Below are 15,806 nucleotides of genomic sequence, written 5' to 3'. Positions count from 1 at the left end.
CAGAAGCTTCTGACCTGCTCGGAACAGCTGTGGACCACTCTTAGTTGGCCAAGTGGGGCCCGCAGCAGAACAGCTAGATTGAGTCCAGGAGAACCAAATAAGATTTTGGGATGTTAGCTTTCAAGAGTCGGTGCTCCCTTCGTCAGATGACTCTGAGAAGTGAGTGAGCTGATCACCCCAAGGGTCTACTGAGTTCATACCTCAAAGTGTCAAATGATCTGCAGATAAATTCCAGCTCAGCGTTTCATGGGCAGAGTCTCCCCTGATTTGGCCTCTGGGCAAGAGTTACCTGCAAAAAAGGGGAGCCCGTTGCTGAGGGCCCTGCGACTGCCCCCACGGCCCTTCATCTCGCCTTAAGTTGCTGGGATGCTGTCTGGGGAGGCAGCTGGTGGGGCTGGCAGCAGCTTGGCAGATTATCCTGACCTGCGGGGGCCCTCTCCTGAGAGCCTGAGGGCAGAAGCAACCATTTCTGAGGCGCTATGGGGGTCTTTGCCCCGTCCCCTTCTCCAGCAGAGTAGATAGAGCCTGTGCCCTTTGCCCCCATCCCCGACAGTGCAGCCGATTGGCTTTGCCCTTAAGTGACAGACAGATGCTCTGCAAACAGCCATGCCGAGTGCGTTTGCCCCCCCCCCCGCCCCCCCAGAGAACCCTCTGCAGCGGACACTCATTCCTGGTACCCTTTCTGTCCAGCCTGCAGAAAGCAGAGTCCGTCCGCGCCAAATGGAGAGCCAGCCAGTCTGGTGGGACCAGCAGTGCTCACGAGGAGCCCTTTGACGGTGAGTGTCGGGGACGCAGCGGGACTTTTGCAGACATGGAAAGCCCTGGCCTGGATGGCCACAGGGTCAGCCCCAGGTGGTACTTACCGTGTTTCCCCGAAAATAAGACAGTGTCGTATATTAATTTTTGCTCCCAAAGATGCGCGATGTCTTATTTTCAGGGGATGTCTTATTTTTCCGTGTTCTGTTCGTCGGGCATGCTTCCAAACAAAAACTTGGCTACGTCTTACTTTCGGGAGATGCCTTATATTTCGCACTTCAGCAAAACCTCTGCTACGTCTTATTTTCCGGGGATGTCTTATATTAGGGGAAACAGGGTAGTTACAAGTCACCATAAGTCAGTTCTGGCTGGATGGCAGTTTCCACCCCCAGAAGAGGGAAGACGTTCTGTATGCTGAATAACGTGTGTGTGTGTGTGGGGGGGGGGGGGGGGGCTGGATTTCAGGAGGGTCCTGGGCTAACCATCAGAATTCAACACTTAACCTTTAATTTGCTGGCTGGAGAAGGGATTTCCCCCTTTAAGGAGATAATCAGCCAGCGGTGACAGTGGCACAGCTGACTGTCAAGAGGTCTTTCCCTGAGGCAGTCACACTGCTCACATTCTCGGCCAGGGGAGTGCAGGTCTGGAAAATGGCTGTGGGGAGGACCCCTTGTTCCTTGTGTTGGGAATAAGAGCTAGCAGAGTGGCACGGGTGGCTAGAACATCAGAAGCCTGACCTCGTGTGCATGCGCGTGCGTGATGGATCCCAAGGTGCAGCAAGCTTGCACAAAAGAAAGTCGGAGTCAGTTGTAGTTTCTAATCTAATAAAAAGAGTATTTATTAGTGAACTCCGTTCTGGATAGAAAGATGGAGAGACAGGTTCACTATTCTATCCTGATCTAGCTGGATGGGGATGGATGCACGGAGCATCCATCTCTCCTCTAGGCATGGTAGGAATAAGATGGAGAGATGTCGAGGAGGAAGCCGGAAGGAAGGAAGTCCCTGAGCGTATCAGTCTAACATCAAAGGGGATAGCGCCAACATGATAGAGTAAAGGTGTCAATTCCTAGGTCCCTATCTAGCCACTGGCTCTCTAGTAAAACCCCCCCTGTAGGCTGAGGCAGGAAACAGCGTAACAGTGTAAAGTCCTTCACTTCCAACACCTCGCACAGCGGGTCTCCTCAGAATCATGCCTGAGAAGCAAGGACTTGCGACCCCGCCTCCCCGGACTTAGCGATCCCCCCATGACTTGTGTTTGGTGGGATGGAGTATACTAAACGACACCAGCATGTGGGGTTTCAATGAGCTCAGTGCCAGTGGTGGCCACACGAGCTCTTTAATGCCCCCACTTAGTCCCCTGCCCCCGGCCGCCCTTTCTGGTCGGCCCTTCCGGAGAAGGGGCTCCGTGCTGGAGGTTTTCTTGTGCTTGGATCTGGTTTCTTACCAGCTTTGCTTGGTGTGTTTTCAGGCCCCTTCGGATTTCCCGTTCATGATGCTGAGAATATTTCACTTGTAAAGCTGATTTTTTGTTGGAGAGACCAGTCCATTGAGGTAGGGAATGGAGGTATTTCAGCCGTTGGGGACTCCATCACTGCTGTGCCGAGCAGGAAGGGCTCTTGGCTGCAGAGTTGCCTGTTGCTCCTCTGTATTGCACGGCCCTGGCCAGGCTCCTCTGGGAAGACAAGGCCTGCCTGCCCTCCCCTTCCTCCAGTCAAAGAGGCCAAGGTGTCCAGCACCACCACCTTGATGGGAGGAGGGCCATGCAGTTGAATGCTGATCAAGCCCCCCTCCCCCCCGGGGGCCTTCCCAGTGGCCTTGGGGTGTGGAAGTGAAGGAGTGAAGCCTGTTTCCCTGTCTCTCCTGACTCCAAGGGCAGTCAGGCTCCGGCAGGCGTGATCATGGGTTACGTGGCCAGCCTTTCTACTTGGCTGCCCTTAGCAGGAGCAGAGCAGAAAGAGCCAGGCTCTTGTCTCAGCGGATGCAGGGGGCTCTTGGCTTGCTGCTGCCCCCCTGAGGGCACCGCACTGCTCCCTTGCAGACCTTCTTCACTGCAGACACAGGGGTTGGCTTTCCATCCATCCAGCCCCACCCCTCCCGGTAAGTGATTGCTCAGGGTGGCACAGCAAGGTTGACGTAGATGGCTTCAGTGGCACAGGAGGGAGCAGTGGGGTTTCTTTGGGGCTGCAACAAAATGCCCCAAGGTGGCGCAGCTCCAAGTCAGACAACAAAGACACGCAGGAGGGGGTTTCAGTCTCCTTCCCCCAAACCCCACCCAGTGTGATCCCTGTGCTGTGTGGAGAGCGTTTCTGGCAGATAACCTTTGACCCTGGCTGTTGTGCGTGTCTGAAAGGTCTGACAGGAAAGGGAACACAAGCCCTCCCCCATTCCCACCCTATCCTGGGTCTGCACCAGTGGTGGGATCCAAAAATGTTAATAACAGGTTCCGATGGTGGTGGGATTCAAACAGTGATGCCGCCGCACACACGCACCTCCAGTCCCTATTGGGCAGGGAGGTTGCTTTAGTAACCCCTTCTTGGCACTCAGAAACCACTTCTAGAGAAGTGGTGAGAACTGGTTGGATCCCACCTCTGGTCTGCGCCCCTCACCTCCGTGGCCTCACCATCCTGGCATCATTTTGACCGCTGCTGCAGTTCCCCACACCGAGGGCAGGAGTTCTTCTCTTCTTCCCACTGAGAGGTCTTAGTGAATCGCTTTGCTTCTGTGTTCTGGGTGCCTCCAGACTGTCCATTCCTGGTTATGGTCAGTTGCCTCAGCCTGCCAGGAAGCAGGTTGTGCATTTTTAGATAAATGAACGGTGTTTGAGGGAGGTGGTGTGGGGCTCACGTTCAAGCAGGGGCTGCTGGACAACACTAGCCAGGGCTGCTCTAGGCTGACCCCACGTTGATCAGAGGGTTGGACCAGAAGTCCTGCATGGCCCATTCCAACTCTGTCATGCTATGACTTCTCTGCCAGCAGCAGCTCACTAGTCTCACTAATACAGTCTTGATCTGACAGGTTGTGGAGGCCATGCAAGCTGTACTGTTGGCTGAAGTTCAGCGGAGCACGAGGAGCCTCCAGAGCGCACTGGCCAATGGCCGTGGGCTGGGGCCAGCCGCTCTAGCAAGGGCTAGCCAGGAGGACCCCAAAGGCCTGCTGCCGGGGCTGGCCAAGAGCCACCTGTTGCTGGGTAAGTGCGTGCGCCTCTCTCACCCTCCTTCCTGAAATCATCCTTTGGGGCTGCTGTTGATTATCTCCCCATTCAAGAGATGAACACATCATGGGATGTTAAGAACATAAGAACATAAGAACTAGCCTGCTGGATCAGACCAGAGTCCATCTAGTCCAGCACTCTGCTACTCGCAGTGGCCCACCAGGTGCCTTTGGGAGCTCACGTGCAGGAGGTGAAAGCAATGGCCTTCTGCTGCGGCTGTTGCTCCCAAGCACCTGGTCTGCTAAGGCATTTGCAATCTCAGATCAAAGAGGATCAAGATTGGTAGCCATAGATCGACGTCTCCTCCATCAATCTGTCCAAGCCCCTTTTAAAGCTATCCAGGTTAGTGGCCATCACCACCTCCTGTGGCAGCATATTCCAAACACCAATCACGCGTTGCGTGAAGAAGTGTTTCCTTTGATTAGTCCTAATTCTTCCCCCCAGCATTTTCAATGGATGCCCCCTGGTTCTAGTATTGTGAGAAAGAGAGAAAAATTTCTCTCTGTCAACATTTTCTACCCCATGCATAATTTTATAGACTTCAATCATATCCCCCCTCAGACGTCTCCTCTCCAAACTAAAGAGTCCCAAACGTTGCAGCCTCTCCTCATAAGGAAGTTGCTCCAATGTTACTTTGCCTGTGTTCAAAACGGGCCCAGGACTTCATTCTCTACTGGATGCCAGGGGTCATGTTGGAAGCAGCTGTTTCCTATCTCTTCATAGACAATGGGCCTTTCCCCACTTACCGTAAGCCCCGCGCTACTTGAGGAGAGTAGCGCGGGGTTCCTCCTCCCTCCCCACGGCAGGGGCGGCCACAGTGCAGCCGCCCCGACGCTGCCGCTGTCGCGCCCCCTTAGCTGGCCAGCGCATCCCAGGCGCTCTTGAGGCAGCGGCAGCGGTCTTGATCGATTCCTCGCACATTGCGAGCCGCTGAAGGCGTGGGGACGCCTGGGCGCGTGCCTGGGATGCTCTTTCCGCCGCCCTTTACTGAGGAACAGGTTAGCGCTTGCTGCATAGGTAAAGGGATGGAAGGGAGTGGGGAAAGGCCCTACGTCAGTGAACTACAGATCAGATGAAAATGAGCCTGTGTCCTCAGGTTTATATTTTTTAAATGAGATCACACTTGTACTTGTATTGTTCCTGTTTTATACCGTCATGTGCTCGTGGTCAAAAAAATCCACATAGTGGAAATGAGTTTTACAGTTGGATCGTCTCATTTTACAACAGACTACGTTGCTGTAACTTTTAATGGGCTCATGTTTATGAGCAAGAAAGTCTGATTCTGAATTTATGCTATGAAGTGATATCCAGTTTTCTTTAGCCCATTAGTGGATCCCTGGAAGTCAGTGACCTGAGGTTTATGTTCACCCTTCGTCGAGAGCCTTCTCTGTGGCAGCTAATTTATAATCTCGTGGTGTGGCTATATAGATGTCTGTCAGGAAAACTGGTTTCCAGCCTCTGCTTTTTCCTGGAATCTAAAAAGGGTTCCTTTTTTAAAAGCCATAAACGACATTGACATCAGCCAGTGAGATTGTTGCTTGCCACGGTGCCAGACTGGAAGCTTTGTGTGTGACAATCTCTTGTTTACATCGGATCCTCCCCCCTTTTGCTCTCTTCCACTTCACTCTTGCACACATTTACTTGAAGTCAATGCGGATTGCAACTCGGATTGGACGCTAAGTAAACACAATAGGATTGTGGCTTCTGTGTGTTTCTAATTCAGTTCCCTTTGGGACGAAGTGGCTTCACATTTCAGAGATTCTGTTGGCACATCTGTACATGGCTCAGGAATTTCTGTGGCTAGTTTTGAATGGATGTTGGAATGCCTGCGCATGCATGGAGAGGCCCGTGGTGCTGTGTCTTGCCATTATTACACCCAGTGTTTGCTGGAGCATTTGGATGTTTCTCAGATTCCAAAAGAGATGGCCTTGGTCTCTTGAGTGCTAGTAAGGCACCCTGCATGGGAATCCTGGGAGTTCCACTCTTATAAAGATGCCATCTTCTCAAACACAGCTGCAGATCGCAGGCTGGACAGAAAGTCTCTGATATTTGAGTGTGGGAAGAAGTGGAGGAACACAGTGGCGAATAGGAAGGCGCTCCAAAGGGTGATCACTACTGCACAAAGGATTATCGGCTGCCCTCTTCCCTCCTTGGAAGAAATCTATAATTCCCGAAGCCTAAATAAAGCCCAAAATATTCTGAGGGACCCGTCTCATCCAGCACACTCTCTTTTTAAACTGTTACCATCTGGCAGACGATACAGGGCCCTCAGAACTAGGACAAAGAGGCTTAGAGACAGCTTCTACTCTAGAGCTGTGGCTATGCTAAACTCCGCTGCTTCATATTGATGTATTTGGGGCTGTGTAGGGATGGGTGGAGGAAGGGGAAAGTGAGGGTGGGGTATGAGTCTGAAATTGTGTGCATCGAGGAATGCTGCTGTAAATTTCGTTGTGCGTGCACAATGACAATAAAATGCTTATGCTTATGCTTAATTGTTCATTGCATCCAGTCAGCGGGAGGTAAAGCTGGGCTGTCTTTCTTTCCCTGGGAATTCTCTAAGGAACATGACAGCTAGCTGGCAAGATCAGCTCACCTGGCTGCAGCCTCCTCCTCCCTCTTCCAACCTTTCCAGCAGACCCTGTGAGTTCTGCTTTTCTGCAGACCTGTTTGACATGGACATTTTTGGAATCTTGCCTGAGTGCTCAGAGGTCCCTTCAGGGTGCGGCTCTTAGACAGCATTCCAAGTCAAGGGGAAGAGAGGTCTGTCCGCTGCACTTCGCAGGCCAGCTGAACGTTGCGCACTTTGGACGGAGGCCCTGTGGGATTTGCACCTCATGACACCCTCACGTATTCATGCCTCATAGTATATCTCTTTCCTGTAAAGGGATACAACTCAATTTTGTATCGTACTATCTAACCTGTGGCTTAACTTGGCTACTGTATCGTCTTGTAGACATTCACTTAGATCAAATATTCTGATATTAGCGGTCAAGTACGGAAGGAAGCAAACTGGAAGAGTCTGTAAACCTGCCCCTTACTTCATTCTTTTGTTCATGTATTTTACCCTAGAGCTCCTTAATGCAGCAGAAATCAGATGTGTTGTGTATTTTTACACAACATTCAGTAGTGCAGGAGCCACACGAGCTTCATCCCAAAGATCGCAAAGGATAGGGTTCTGCAGGGCTCTCGTGGTTCAAACCACGCTAAGAAACCAAACATGTTGAATTCCACTGCAGAACTTTCACCATTGTAAAAACTGGTTTTGCATAGAAATGTGAAGGCCTGGGAAAACAAAACATCAAAGCGGGGCGGGGCGGGTGGGGAGGGTACAGCGATTCTTTCTCTTTCTCTTGAGAATTTCCCTGGAGTTGCTGGCTTTGCTGTGCTCTGTGCTTCTCTGTTTACATGAGAACATCAGATGAGCCCAGCTGCAGGTATCTCTTGACCCCCTTCCTGCTGGCCCAAGCATGCCCCTGGCTGTGTTCCTCGCAGAATCTCTGGGGACAAACTGACTTGGAGAATTATTCCGTGGAACTCACGCACAGGGGCTCAACACCTTTCTGTGCCGTTCAGACACAAGGACTTGTCAGAAAGTGGTTGCCAGGCAAAGCCTTGCCCTGCATTTCGACCGGCCACGTGGATTTCTGGAGGAGTTTGTGCAGTGACTGGGGCGGGGCTCTTTTCCCTGGCCCCTCCCTCCCTCCCTCCCTCCCTCCCTCCTCAAACACTCTGGTCGTGACATTCCTGGGTGGCTTGGCCTTTTTTGGGCCTCTGCCATTTCTGGCAGACCTGTCTGCCATCTTGCTGCACCCTCAGAAGCTCAGCAGAGTGCACCGCTGGAGAGCCGGGAATGAGGGCCCCCCTTTCTCTGGGCTGCCATGAAGTGGCCGCCAGCATCACAGAAGGCCTTAGGAGGTTCCTCTGGCTGAATTCACAGAGAGGCCGTCGGGCTGCTGTGCCCCACCTCGCTCTCTCCATAGAGGGCTCATCCACTACCTCTGCGGGAACCCTCCCAGACAAGTTCAATAACTTGTCTGGGAGAGGTGATAAATGCCCTCTGTGCTTTACAAGCAGGGATGCGGTTCAGCTGGCTCAGCCCAACCATTCCAGTGCTTTATGCTCACGAGGGGAAGTGCTGGAGCATTTCTATGCAGATTCCCCGTCCGTTTCCCAAAGAGGCTAGTTCCCCCCTGAATGGCTAATGGGAGAGAGATGGGTCAGATTCTTGTTGCTAAGTCTCTGTCTCTGTCTCTGTCTCTCTCTCTCGTGCACACAGAGCCATTTTTCATCTCAAGCTGCACCACAGCCCCCGTTTTTGGAGTGTTGGAGCTGGCGGTTGTCTGTATCCCTTCTGGTTCTGGAGCGAGAAACTCCGTGGAGCCATATCAGGGCACAAGTGGGGGAGGTTCTAGAGGCTGTTCTGATTAATGAGTCACTTTTCCCTTGAAAAGGAAGCACCTCTTTCCAAGCAGGTGTACAGTCCGTGGCAGAGGAAACACACCTGCTTCTTTGGCTGCTGCCTAGGAGTGCGCTGTGCCGCCAGCCAAGGCTGGGGGGAGCTCCGAACCCTCTGGAAGCCTCAGCCGGCCAGGCCACATGGAAGAAGGCTCTGCCTGCCACCGGCAACTCAAGAGGGGTGTGTGGGGTGTGTGTGTGGAGGAGCCGGGGTGAGGTGCAGTAAAGGACATTTTGGAGACTCCAAATTCATTTGTGCTTAAATTAATTTTCACCTTTGAAATCAATGCTTAAATTGAGAAAACTTTCTCCATAACTTGTTTCAGAGCAGTCACCCAAATAATCTCTCTGTTTTCCATACTGGAACTTGTAAAAAGTCGGAGGGTCAGAATGGTGTTCTTGGGAAGCGTCCGCTGTCCTTGTTGGTTCTCCATGGGCAACAGTGCCCCTTGGCTCAGAACCTTCCTTGGCAATGGGAACCGCTGCCCGTTTTCATGAGGGAGCAGGGGGTGCGCTCGTGGTCCTTGTCTGCCCTAACCCTTGTAGTCCCATATGGCAGGGGCAGGGAGGCTCTCCACTTGGCTCATGGCACATCCACTTTCCCTGTCCAGTCTGCCCTTGGATACAGGGGGGTTACCTGGATCTAGTTTCTCCTCACCCGCTGGCATACACACAAACTGGGTCTGTATTTCACAGATGATTTGTATCTGGTCTGGCAGACAGTGGTGGTATCTCAGGAGTCCACAGCCAGTCTTTATTGCTGAGCAACAGGACCTGGCCAATACAATTCGAGACTAGTTTTGGCCTGGTTTGGGGTCTTCTTGCCCCTACCAGCACACTTGCGACCTCCAGAGTTGACACCAGTGGCGTATCTGCCTAGGGACAAGGGATACCCCTTGTCCCCGGGCGCCACTCTTCTGGTCACATGGGGGTGCAAAATCAGCCCCCCACGTGACCAGGAAGTCCTGCTGTCCTGCTGTCGACCCCATCCGAGGCACACAAAAAATGACGAGGCAGCAGGACTTCCTGCTGCCTCCAAGTACCCTCAACCCCACCCTGGACTCCCCCCTCTCTTCAGAAGAGACTGCAGGCTGCCGCTGGGAACCCAGCCAGCAGGGGGAGTCTGGGGGGAGGTGGGCACCCTAGATGCCCGTGTCCATGGTGACATGGGCAGGGTTGAGGTGCAGTGGGGGTGGAGCCTGGGGGCATCAGGGGTGGAGCTAGGGTGGTGGGGGCAGAGCCTGGGGGGCGTCCTGGAGACAATTTGTCTCCGGGCGCCATTTGCCCCTGGTACGCTTCTGGTTGACACTGAGGGATCGTCTCAGTGTTTGTTTCGACTCTGCTTGGCAGGGGCTGCTGTGCACCAGCTACTGCCGAGCCTTCAAATTACTCTGTGGGCTCCTCTGGCGGTTTTTAATTCTTGCCACTTCATTTAATCTAATTGCAGCAATGTCATTACACATCCCGTATTCTAGTGTATCTGTGTTGTTTTGAAAATGGGGAACAGAAGCGGTTCAACAAAGACATGCATGGAAATGAGAGCAGCTCTCCCCAAGAGCTTTTAAGATGCCACTCAACACCCATTTAGAAAGTGATTCTGTTCCCGATTCCCAAGCAAGCCACTGCAAGAGGACCGCAAGAGACAGAGCACCGCTGCTACTTGGGCCCTGCCGCAATTCTGGCAGCTCCAGCGCAATCATTACCTGCTGGAACAGCTTGCAGCTTTTGCCGGCGTGGAAAGAGAACCCGTCTTGTCTCAACACGTTTGCTCTGCCCCTCAAATTTAACAGGCATCTACCTGCCAAGGCAACAAGTGAAGCACACGCGCTCTTCTTTCCGGCAAACTGGCCAAGGGGCTGCTCAAAGGGCACAGCAGCTGCAATGGTGAACCCGTCACCCGACCTTAACTCCACGTCACTGAGCACAGAATAGATGTGTTAAAATCTCAGATAAACTTGGACACCTGGACCCGAAGCTGAAAAGTCAAGGGGGTCAACAGCAGGCAGCTGGCTGTGCCGAGGTCATTCCGAAGTTGGAGCTCCACACCTGAAGAGGCCCAGTCAGACTGGCCTCTGCTACAACTGGGGGATGAAACAGGGCCTGCCATGCAGGAATATACAGGGGTCAGTGGCCCTTCAGAGACCCCAGTCCCAAGTATTTAAGGCTCTGAAGGACAAGGCCCCGCTTTGAATGGGCCAGTTTGCGCCTTTATGGGCCTCTGATTGGAATTGGGCCATAGATGATGATGATGATGATGATGATGATGATGATGATGATGATGATGATGATGATGATGATGATGATGATGATTTATTAGATTTAATATACCGCCCTATCCCAACAGGGCTCAGGGCGGTGAACAATATAAAACATCATAAAATAACAATTTAAAACAGTTACATTCCAAAACAGTAGCCCACAACCCCACATTGTGAAGCTGGAAGCTGGCTTTCCACCTTTACCAGAACTAGGCTCTGTTTTCTGGGGAGAGCCAGTGTGAGGAGGTTAAGAGCAGTGGGCACTAATCTGGAGAACCGTGTTCAATTCCCCACTCCTCCACATGAGCGGCAGACTCTTCTCTGGTGAATCAAATCTGTTTCCCTATTCCTACATTCCTGTTGAGTGATTTTGGGCTAGTCACACTTCTTAGGTGGGGTATAAATCCAAACTCCTCCTCCTCCTCAGTCTCCTCCTCGTTTCACAATGGAGACTCAAATTTGAATATAAACTCCATTTTGGGGGGCTGTGTCTCACATTTTCATTATCTGTTGGCCTTGACAGAGCATGGTCTCTGAGGTCATCAGACGGTCCTTGCTAGGGCTTGCTCTCTACTTTTTTGGGGGTATTACACTTCCTTTACACTTCCTTTTTTTCCTTTTCCTTTTTTTTACTGTCCCCAGCTATTCAGGCTCTAAGTTGGATAGGCTAGCTTGATGTCATCAAATCTTGGAAACCATCCAGAATTAGGCCTAGCTGGCACTTGGACAGAAGAGAGACCAACAAGGAAGGCCAGGGCTGCTACGTAGAGGCAGATAATGATGAAAATACCTCTGAATGTCTCTGGCCTTGAGCACCCTATGACGTTGCCATAATTTGGCTGTGACATCATGTCAAAAACAGCAACAAGAGAGGGCTTTTCTTTTGGCAAGAGGAAATGTTTCCCCCTCTGCTGTTTTGCTGGGTAAATTCTGGGGAGTAGCTTCTTCTGACAGGCTGTGCCCTCGATGGTCTGGTACACTTGAAATGTTGGGGTTTTTTTACTGCGTGCCGGTGGCTCTTTTGAGAGATTTCTGGATTCAGCAAGTGCTTGCCTCTGATGTTTCTCCCGCCACTTGCCTGGCTTTTTTGTTAGCTGATACTGATTTGGGTGTCATGTTGGTTTGTGGCACAATTTTTGCCTGAAGTGGTTTCAATTTGAGGGTGGAATTAGAGGACTTTGTGGGTTTGGTCTGTATGCTTCATTTTTTTGTAACCCTCTGGGGCCAGTGGAATCAGGATAAATGTTAATCCAGATGAAAACGATATTCTGAGTGTAGAAAAGGAATAGAATAATGCGTAATACTTGGGTTCCTTTCTAGCTGCAGACTCCGTGGTCAAGTGTGACAGCTCTTTGTCCCGTGAAATATCACCAGGAGGAGAGGACATTTCTGAAGAGCAGAAGACCTTGGAAGAGGCAGATAACCAAGGTAAGCTCTATGTGCCCTGGCAGGCAGGCAGGCAGGCAGGCAGGCAGGCAGGCAGGCAGGCAGGCAGGCAGGCAGGCAGGCAGGCAGGCAGGCAGGCAGGCAGGCAGGCAGGCAGGCAGGCAGGCAGGCAGGCAGGCAGGCACAAGGCAGGCACAAGGCAGGCACAAGGCAGGCAGGCAGGTACAAGGCAGGCAGGCAGGCAGGGTTTCCTTTCCTGCTTTTTTCTTCCCGTTGCTGCCCCCATCAGAACAAGAGCGCAATGCCCTGCGAGTTCCCTGTGACCAGTCCTGCCACAACTGACTCCTTGAGCAGAGAGCAGGATGATGCCAAGGCCGAGGGACCGTCTCGCGCAGGATTGTTGCTCCGGAGGAAGTCTAACGGAGGGCTTGATGAGTTTATTTCCATGTTTTTCTGATCAGTCGTGCTTCGGTGAATGTGGGGAGGAAGATCCACGGAACCTTCCCGTTCGCAATTTGCTGAAACATTCTCAGTGAACCAGGACTGTAAATTGCCCAGCTGTCTTCACCTGGTATTTCTTCTTCTCCTGCAGCTTTGTGTGCTGAATGGCGTATATCGCTGCTTTCTCATCCCGACTAGGTCCTGCCAGCTTAGTTAACTGCTCCCGTGTCTGGCTCTGACAAAGGCCTCCTGGATGGTTCCCAGGGGACACTGTTGAGATTTAATTTTCCGGGGAAAGGTGCAACCCAACATCCTTGTCCGCTCCCCAGGGCCCTCTCGGAGCCCAGCTGGGCCTGTGGCTGCCTGACTGGATTTGAGAGGATTGGGGAGGAGGTGAGAAACAGCTGTCGCTGACCTTCTCCAGCCGTGCTCGTGCCCCTCTCAGCCTGATCACGGAGGCCCAGCATGCTTTGTGCTGAATGCCTGAGAGGGAGGCGGCCGCAGCTTCTCCGGTGTTCAGGCATGAGCCAAATGGAAATTACCATTTGGTCATTTCTGCGGCAGATTCATTTGCCTGCTTCACACTGTCTGAAAAAAGCAAATGATGGCCAACTGTCCGGTTTCCTTGGGAGAAAAATGCATCTCTCTCTTTTGATCTTTTCTGGACGGAAGCAAAGAGGATTTCCTGCCTGTTCCAAAGTAGCTCAGATGAGCTGAAGGGAATCTTCTCTTATCTGATATTGGCTTGGAAATCCAGATCCCTTCGTGGAATCCGAATGCACCCAGAGATATTCCAGGAAGGTTTTGAATGCACAAGTAGCACGAAGGTGGTGGGGGAAATACTTATCAATAAGTCCTCAACGCTTGAAATCTGAGCCAAGCAGCATCTGTCTTTGCTGCCATCATTATCTTTGCAGCAAACGACAAATCCCTCTGGCTTTCCCTCCATCCATTCACTGCCTTTATCGGCTGGGAAATCTCCAGAGAGTCCTTGCCTGATCTCGCATCTTCCCACTGAGAATTTGTGGCCAGGTTGTCATGGCAACATCGCTTTTCTGCAAGAATTGCTTATATTGATCCGTGGACAGGCGTAAATGGCCAGGCGAGTGTGAAGAGTGAAGCGGGCTGGCGTGGACTCTAATGTGACCCCAGGTTACAGGTCGAACATCAGCTCCAAGCATGAGAGGCAGAAACGGCTTCACTGGGGAGCTAGATTTCATTTCCCCCACTGTGGGCTTGTGTCCTCTCTCTCTGCAACCGGGGAAAAAATCTGATCTGCTGAGCTTGTCCTGGCAGAGCAGCGAGCCTCGCCGGACTGGGCAGTTTGGGCACCGGCAGCAAAGAGCCATGGGTGAGGGAGGGCTGCTTGTGTGTGTGTGTGGGGGGAAGGAGATTCTGTGTAGAGACACTCTGACCCCTTCCGCACACGCAAAATAATGCGTTTTCAAACCACTTTCACAACTGTTTGCAAGTGGATTTTGCCATTCCGCACAGCTTCAAAGAGCACTGAAAGCAGTTTGAAAGTGCATTATTCTGCATGTGCGGAATGAGCCTAAGGCACCTCTGGCAGAAACCCTTCTTGGAAAAGAGTCACAGGAGGAGAGCAGGCGGGTCTGGAGTGCCTCGTGGCAGGCCAGCACAAGGGCAGAGAGGAAGCCCGACGGTGGTTGCGGTCAGGTGGCCTCCCTGCACCAAGACCAGGCAAGCTAGAGAGGCCGCTTGAACCCCTGGCTGGCTGGGCTCACCTCCGGCACACACTCAGGACTCTTCCACCAGTCAAAAGCCAGCACAGCTGCAGGCGAAGGATCTGCACAGCCTTTCAGATCCCCTCTTTCCCACGTCATTCCCTGCTTGCCTTTGGTCGGTCAGGTCCGTGCACACAACCTCTGCCTCCAAGTCTGCTTGGTCCCGCCACAAAGCACAACCTAGAAGGGTCACCTGCTTCATACCACTCTCCAGCCCCCGGGGGCTGACAATCCCTCCTCCTACGAAACTGGTTGTGGGAGCACCAGTCCGAAGTGCACCGACCTGCCTGATTGCTGCTCAGCTCCCAGGTCACTGTCGTCCAGGACAAGGAGGAGGAGGTTCTGCTACCATCTCCAGCCCCCCCTTGAACAAAAGGCGGGGCACTGAGGAGGCTGGAGCTGCCAGGCCACGCAGGGAGCTTCTAGCGATTTCTAAAAATTAAACACAGTTATCAATTATCAGTAATTGACGGCAGTATTCAGACATAAGGGTTTGGATCAGACTTCCCTTCACATCTTCACAGCGTAGCAATCCCCCCCCCCCGGCCTCCCACCAATCCCACGAGTCAGAGGAAAGCAACTGAAGGTGCCGTCTCCAGCCGACACCTCACCCAGATGTCGAGTTTTTCTTGCCTCTTTGAATGACCTAATTTCTGGTCATGACCTACAGAATGGAAAGCAACCATTCCTGTCACTCAAAAACACTGTTCACAAATGAGGCTTTTCTGTCCCTCCCTCCCCCCTGCCGCCTCCGGTCCCCCCGCCCCTCCCCGTTACGTGCATGTGAGAGGTGTGTTATTTAGTAGCTAGCTGTTGATGGTGCATACTAGGACCTAAGCAAAAGTGCACTCATATCTTGACCTCGATGGATAGCCCACAAGTGTGGAATATTTATTGGTCGTTTTGCTTCAAGATGGTCACCAGCATCTTATTAGATGACCCATTTTAAAAAGATGCAAAAGTGACCAGAAGGCCAGAGAGGGGTCAAATGCACAACGTGTGTTTTTATTTTTCAGACGAGAAGAAGCCACATCATTGGATGTCCAAGGTGTGTTCCTGTAAAGTGTGTTAGCAGACAGTGCTGCTTTGCCAGTGAGATGTGAAGATAAGACAGAAGAAGAAGAAGATGAAGAAGAAGAGTTTGGATTTATATCCCCCCTTTCTCTCCTATAGGAGACTCAAAGGGGCTTACAATCTCCTTTCCCTTCCTCCCCCCACAACAAACACTCTGTGAGGTGGGTGGGGCTGAGAGAGCTCCGAGAAGCTGTGACTAGCCCAAGGTCACCCAGCTGGCATGTGTGGGAGTGCACAGGCTAATCTGAATTCCCCAGATAAGCCTCCACAGCTCAGGCGGCAGAGCTGGGAATCAAACCCGGTTCCTCCAGATCAGGGTGCACCTGCTCTTAGCCACTACGCCACTGCTCCTCAGAAAGGGAGCTATAGAAGTCCTTCGTTGGCTGATGGTAGCAAGCTCTTCAGCTTTATACAAAACCTATTTCAGCTCCAAGGAGTCTTTCTCAGCCCCCCTCCCCGTGCGCGCGCGTGCACACACAC

The 15,806-nt window shown here is 52.2% G+C and overlaps 1 protein-coding gene across 1 annotated transcript in view; it reads left to right on the top strand.

Moving 5' to 3' along the window:
* Nucleotides 1-15,461, top strand: part of WDR72 (WD repeat domain 72) — a 38,944-nt gene extending 23,483 nt beyond the window's left edge. Inside the window, exons 6-10 of the mRNA XM_048482110.1 lie at nucleotides 691-776; nucleotides 2,225-2,307; nucleotides 3,772-3,943; nucleotides 12,001-12,108; nucleotides 15,269-15,461. Of these exons, the coding sequence (XP_048338067.1) occupies nucleotides 691-776; nucleotides 2,225-2,307; nucleotides 3,772-3,943; nucleotides 12,001-12,108; nucleotides 15,269-15,324 (505 nt within the window). The 3' untranslated portion in view covers nucleotides 15,325-15,461. The remainder of the gene's footprint in view (nucleotides 1-690; nucleotides 777-2,224; nucleotides 2,308-3,771; nucleotides 3,944-12,000; nucleotides 12,109-15,268) is intronic.
* The last annotated feature ends 345 nt before the right edge of the window (nucleotides 15,462-15,806 follow it).

The sequence above is a fragment of the Sphaerodactylus townsendi genome, linkage group LG17 (assembly GCF_021028975.2).
Source record: "Sphaerodactylus townsendi isolate TG3544 linkage group LG17, MPM_Stown_v2.3, whole genome shotgun sequence".
Lineage (NCBI taxonomy): Eukaryota > Metazoa > Chordata > Lepidosauria > Squamata > Sphaerodactylidae > Sphaerodactylus > Sphaerodactylus townsendi.
This window is presented reverse-complemented; position numbering and strand designations above follow the sequence as displayed.